The sequence below is a fragment of the Oryza glaberrima genome, chromosome 1 (assembly GCF_000147395.1).
Source record: "Oryza glaberrima chromosome 1, OglaRS2, whole genome shotgun sequence".
NCBI lineage: Eukaryota > Viridiplantae > Streptophyta > Magnoliopsida > Poales > Poaceae > Oryza > Oryza glaberrima.
The window spans coordinates 15,693,052-15,699,829 of record NC_068326.1 but is presented as its reverse complement, the minus strand read 5'-3'; the positions used below and the strand labels follow the sequence as shown (position 1 = coordinate 15,699,829).

The 6,778-nt window shown below is 39.3% G+C and overlaps 1 protein-coding gene across 1 annotated transcript; it reads right to left on the bottom strand.

Annotated features, from left to right (window-relative positions):
- Positions 1–1,503: 1,503 nt before the first annotated feature.
- Positions 1,504–5,290, bottom strand: LOC127762899 (uncharacterized). The gene is given in 5 exon segments (XM_052287468.1): positions 1,504–2,188; positions 3,316–3,431; positions 3,663–4,107; positions 4,800–5,265; positions 5,267–5,290. Coding segments are annotated over 5 exon segments (1,488 nt in total). The 3' UTR covers positions 1,504–1,751.
- Positions 5,291–6,778: the final 1,488 nt, after the last annotated feature.

Genomic DNA, 6,778 nt, shown 5'->3' with positions numbered 1-6,778 from the left:
TTGCATTTTGTAAATCATTTTTCTTTTCTTTCTACTTTTAATTGATTGAATCTGAGCACACCTAACAGCCATTCAAAATAGGGGCAAAATGCAGGTTCAGTCTAAAAAAGTAAGGGCACAAACCCTAAAAATAAGAGGTAAAATTATAATTGCATAGCTAACAGAGAAAATGTGAAAATCGAACCAATTGCATTTTAGGATCGAATACCATCCTCAATCTGATGGCAAAACCAAGAAGATTAACCTATGCTTGGAGCTCTATTTGCGTTGCTTTGTTCATGCTATGCCAACTAAGTGGAATTCATGGTTGTAGCATAATTCTGATTCAATATCTCATATCACTCAGTTTTGCTTAAGTCTCCTTTCGAAGATCTTTATGGGTATCCACCTAGTCAGGGTGTGTTTAATTTCATGCCAAAATTGAAAGTTTGACTAAAATTAAAAGTTTGAAGAAAAAAGTTGAAAGTTTACGTGTGTAGAAAAGTTTTGATGTGATGGAAAAGTTAGAAGTTTAAAGAAAAAGTTGGAAACTAAGCCATGCCTCAGTTTGGAATTGGAGATGATGCCTGCAGTGTTCCAAATTTGGATAACTGGCTAAAGGAAAGGAAACTGCTAACTCAATTGCTCAAACAACACCTCAATCGAGCAAAACAGTAGATGAAAACTTATGCCGGTAAGAAAAGAAGTTTAAGAGAATTTGTTGTTGGGGACCTTAGTCTTTTGTTGCTAACAGGGCAAATCACAAGCTATCATTTCGTTATTTTGGTCCTTTCCAGGTGATTGCCAAGATGGGTAAGGTAGCTTATCGCTTACATCTTCCTGAGGACAGCACCATCCATCCGGTTTTCCATGTTTCCCAACTCAAGTCAACTACCGTTTGCTGGTGCTGAATTTCGTTGTTACTACTGCTTAGCATCACGCGTGGGGAGACGTGGGTAGATGGAGATCGGCGTCAGGAAGGGGAGCGTGCAATCGCGATCACCTTGGGAGGACTTGAAAGACCGATTTCTGTTGTTAGTTTTACAAAGAACCCATTTTTTTAATTTTAGGAAGTCTATTTTAGACGTTCTCTTGGAGAGATACATCTCAAATTCTGTTTAGAAAACCAAAAAAATATTTTTACATCTCAAATTCTATTTAGAAAACCAAAAACAAAATTTTGGAAATTGATTTTTGGGTATCACTTGGTGATGCTCTAAGAGAGTCATCGTGTCCAATTTTACAGTTAAGGATTACGAATAAGATCTAATATATATTTAAGAGTCAAATTGGACCTTTTCCTTTGAAGAACCGTACTACTGCAGACCATAGTTCGTTTATTCAGGTACTACATTTCGGAACTAGTATAAATAAAACCTGGCCTACTGCTGATTACTGATTTTTTATAGTATATGTTCAAAACAGAAATTGTTATAGTTACTTCTTTTCTTTTTTAAAAAAAAAGCTGTGATTCATACATGTTCTTCAATACATATGTGGGTAAGGATGGTTTGTCTAGATTAATAGTAAAAAAGAAAAGGCTGTCACATTAGTTGTAATGGAATGCACTCAAATCCAATCCAGTGAGTTGCTGATATGCCTCAGAATAGCAAGGCTCATCATTGGTTTGATAACATTTGCATAGTCACACAAGCTGTACTACGAGAATATAGTCGTGTGTATGCCAACCTGCGACATTATAGAAAAAGCCTGTCAACCAATGATTGTTTAGTCAGTATCAGAAGAAAAATTAACCCTACGGAATAAAATCTTTAAGCATCCTCTCTGCTCAACATTGAGCCTGATATCTGAACATATGACATCTGAGTGTAGCCATTGAAAACTGAGGCATCCAATCTCGCTAGACCAATTCGTTGAAACATGCCAAAACGACCATCTTCGATGATAGGATCAGATGCACGGGCTGGGTCATATCTTGTTTGGTGGGTTAAGGATGGACCAGCAACTGGAGGTAGCTCCCAATACAAATCCAACACGGATTCAACAAGTCTGCTGTTCTGGAAATGCTCTTTGTATGAGATGGCTTTGTTGCTATGGTTGAAATTGTCACGCATATAACCTCTAACTCCCCACCATGCATCATCCTTTCCACAAAGCTCATCTGTTTCCACAGCTTTCTCCCAAAAACTCTTTCGTCTCGACCTTAATCTTGCTTCGTCACTATCCCAAAAGCAGCTATGTCCACCACCTGGGTAGAAAAAATACATGAAAATTAGTTTTTCAGTGTGGAGGGCTGCCTTTTTCAGTTTTATTGAGGAATTTCAAAAAGGAAGATTATTATCCAGCTGAAGAATATGGTGTTGCAATGTAGTGTTAATAGAGGAAAATGGAACAAGATAGCATTATAGGAAAAATGAAGGAGACCCATTGATTAGCATATCTTTAAAAAAAAACTGCAATCTGGAATATCACCGACTAAACTTCTGGTATACATTGATATTAAATGGGTTCAGAAAATGAAACATGATGCCTGATGAACAAATTAATGAAGTTGTGGTAATCGGTATCATTACCAAGACATCACAAGTTAAGAGCTTCAAGTTCCTCATATCAGTTTATTGAATTGTAGTCATAAATGTTTCTTTCCTAAAACCCAACATAAGTAAACAAATATATGTCAAGCTGCCAGCAGATTATAGTTGCATACAAACAATTATAGGATATATAACATATCATTTCTAGTTGGTCTAGTATGCTCCATCGGAGTAAAATATTAAGCTGAGAAAAAACATAAATTTCGACAATAATTGTATTTGGAAGAAAATCTGCACATGTTTGGACATGTCGAGTTAAAAAAGAACAGAAAAGTTCTTAGTAACATATTGGAAACCTTGGTAGACATAGTGTTTAGATCATGATAATAACAAAAAATGTAAGGTTATCTTATATCTTAGAAATACAACAAAAAAAAGCACAAACAAAAACATGATAATAACACCCAGAATTATGTCATAATCGCATGATTAGAAAGAAATAAAATAATCTCAATATGCCCAAAATTTACTTTTTAAGGAAGTCAGTACAAGAGATTGTAGAAGAAATATAAAGAAAATAAGGAGAACATTGAAAAAGGAAAACTGTGTCACATTAAGAACGTTAACCATTCAAGAATGTCTTATGGTAACAGAAGACATCACCTCATATTATAATGCCTTCTACTTCAGAAGATAAACAAACCTAACTGCACTTATACTAGGAAGACAAGCTAATGGAACTACTCCGAAGTAATGTGACACAACTGGCTCAACATCTATATGCAACATCTGATGTATCTTGATTATTGAAAACTTAGAATCCAAGGACAAGGTGACACACCTCTGATGTGTTCCTGATCGCAGATCTGTCTTAAGGAGTAATGATCGCCTGTACCAGTGTCATAATTGTCCTCAAATATGATATGTTGGAATCCAACTATTGAAGCCTGTTTTAACCTACATAAAACAAGACACATCAAAATAAATTTAAGTTTCGAAAACTTAGAGATAAGAGTGCACTATTTATTAGAGTGAATGCTTAGCATGTGTCATGCTGACAGTTAAGAATTTGATCATAAGAACAGTTCAATACAAAAACACTAAAAATATGGCAATACCCAACAGAAAATAGTTTGTCCACAGTTCAAGAGAAAGGTTGAACAATGATGATCTACAGAAAGACTTTACCTCTTCAACTCACTTTGGTGATCATCAAAGAAAACAAGCACTCTGCTGAGATCAGAAATGCCATGATTCCTCAATAGCTTCCCCCAATCAACACTTCCGAAGTCAATAAAATCCTTCCCAGCAAGATAAGTGCAGTTCCCATCAACATATGCAGGCCCCTTCTTCAGATATTTCTCAGGGTGTCTGGGTGAGAGTGATATAATCTTAGTATTTGGCATGGCCTGACGCAAAACCCATGTAGAGTGCCCCTTGAATGCACCACTCTCAATCATCAGATCTGGCTTAAGCCAGCGAGCCACAAACCAAAGGCCAAAACTGTGGTCAAAGCCCATTCCATACATGTTGTTCTTGATAGGTCGTGTTTCATATATTGGTACAAATTCTTCCAGTCCACGAAGTAGATCCTTTGAAGTCCACTCCACTATCTTTCCAGTTTTTGATCTGCCTTTAGTGAAGAAAAAGGATAATGATATTCCATACAGTCAAAAGTGATATTTCAAACAAATTACCCCAGTATAGAGGTTCTTGTGAAATAATAACAAAATATACCCCAAGAAAAACTCAGCACTACGTAGAGAAACATAATCATGTCTACCAACAGCTACAAACATAAATATAAGTACACTGGTGGCAACTAAGATGGTCAATTGTTACAGGACTTCAAGAAACAGAATAATAGATTGCCACCGCAATGTTCGCACTCCTATCTAGCAGCAGTCATTGTTCAAGAAACAGAATAATAGATTGCCATGGCCATGTTCTCATTCGTATCTAGCAGCAGTGGAACAATGACCGAGGAACAAATCTGAACAAGTATAAACCAACAGAGATCAGTTAGGAGCAAATAACTATAATAAATTTGCACATATAATGTGGTCATCACTCATCGAACAAGCTATCAAGCTATTCTGTCAAATACAATTCAAGATTTCAGGTGAATATGCATTGCGCTCACATAAAGCTAGCCTACAACCTATGGTGTTAGGTGTCTAAGACACTAACAATGAGGAATATCTGCATGAGCAGAATCATTTTCAAACAGGGAGGAGATTAGTTGCGAAAGGGTGATTACTTCGCAGAAAAGAACCGGATGTCCGGATCTATCTCACAAGAATCAACAGCGGCGTGAGGGCTTACACCAGGGTACCCCGAGGGCGCCGAAGTCGGAGGCCGCGGCCGCGTCCGGGAGAGCGAGAAAGCGCGCGTCGAGCCGCGGCGGCGGGCAGTCGGCGCGGGGGCGGGCGCGGCCGATGAGGAAGGCGGTGGCGGCGACGGCGAGGAGGAGGAGGAAGGAGGCAGCGGCTCGGTGGGAGGAGTGGAGGCGGGCGTAGGCGGCGGCCACGAACGCGGGGTTCGCCTTTCGGATCTTGGACTCGTCGTCGTCGTCGCCGACGGAGGTGGCGGAGGATGCGCCAGCGTAGGGAGAGGAGGAGGAGGAGGCGCCGGCGGCGCGGGCTGAGAGACCGGTGTCGTGCATGGAGGCGGGACGGGAGCAGAGAGAGATCGGAGTAGTAGAACGTGGCGGCGGTGGTTGACCGGTGGTATTTGGAGAGAGATCGAGGGACCGACCGTTCCACACGAGGGGGGGGGGGGGGGGGGGGGGGGCGTGTTAGGGAAGATGTCAACATGGGGAGGATCTTGCTTGCACGGGGCCACGCAAATGTTCCAGTAGCTTTTTTAACGCATGAATGATAAACATAATCTCTACTATTATAAAAATTGAAAATGTTTTTGCCGATAGTTTTGATACGTCATCCGTGTTTGAATCGATTTTTAAGTTCATTCGTTTTTAAAAATACAGATCCGTGTTTGAATCGGTTTTTAATTTTGTTCGTTTTTAGAAATACAGAATGAGTCGTATAAAAAGAATTTTACCTTAGCTAACTTGCATGCTAACTTGAGATGATCGGACCCTAATTACAGCTCATGATTTTGTAAAAAGAATATTCAAGCGAATTCCTACAATAAATTTCACCTTAGTTAACCCGCACAACAATAATCTTCACCCGTTGCAACGCAAGGGCGTTTTTCTAGTAATAAGAAAAGGAGAAAATCCAAAAAAAAAAAACAATGGACAAGCATCCCAATGTTAAAAAAACCATTGATGAACCCAACTTCCTATAAATGCTACTATATAATCATCTTATTTCCAAAATTTTATCGTTGTTATGTTTCCATTAATTAATAGCCCTCCATTAAGTACTATCAAAAGACAATTTTACCCTACGAATTGTTAAAAGCTCATTAAATTTTTTCTTTTTTAGTCAACTTATAATAATTTAGTATAAAGAACAACCTACAAATTAGTGTAAGCTTATGGAAAGAGCAAAAATTTTAATTGCCTTTTAGCAATTCCTATGAGTAAAATAATCTTTTTATAGCACTTAACGGAGGGCTGCTAACGAAAATCTAAATGCAATGATGCTTTTGTATGATGACATTTCTTGGATTCGGATGCTTATCGATGGTGTTTCATGGATTTCTCTAAGAAAAAACATAGAGTAGGGATATGATAAGAATAAACATGTAAAACATTAGGAAACCTATAAAGGTTCGCACGCTGGGGAGTGCCACGTTGGATTTTACTTTTGCAGAAAAGCCCTTCGGTTTGTGTATAATTCAATCGAGTACCCGGCGAAAAGTTCCTCTGAGGTGTCAATTCACGAATAGGCCCTTACATAAGTCAGATATTGCATGCGAAGGAGAGAAAATTCACGAATTAGGACCGCGCTCTAAAACGTGGAAGCCGAGGGGGTTTTTAGCAAACGACGCCCTAACCCACCCACCATAATCCTAGCCGCCGCCGCTCACACTCTCTCCTCCCTCTCGTCTTCTCCTCTCCCTCTCCAGCTCCCGCCGCCGCCGCCTCATGCCGCCTCCGCCTCCCCCTCCCCCTCGTGCCAGAGGGACGAAGAACGTGTTTTATTATCAATTCTGACGAGTTAAAGTAATTATTTCCATGCTTTTAACATATCAATGCTCGTACTTAGTGTGATGTGTGGTGCACTAAGGATGTCAATAATCTAAGTTGGAAATTTCAAACCAGTTGTTTTATTTACCAATAGGCCACACTTTACACACTACTTGCTCATTGAGCAGTAGCTTATATGTTGGTA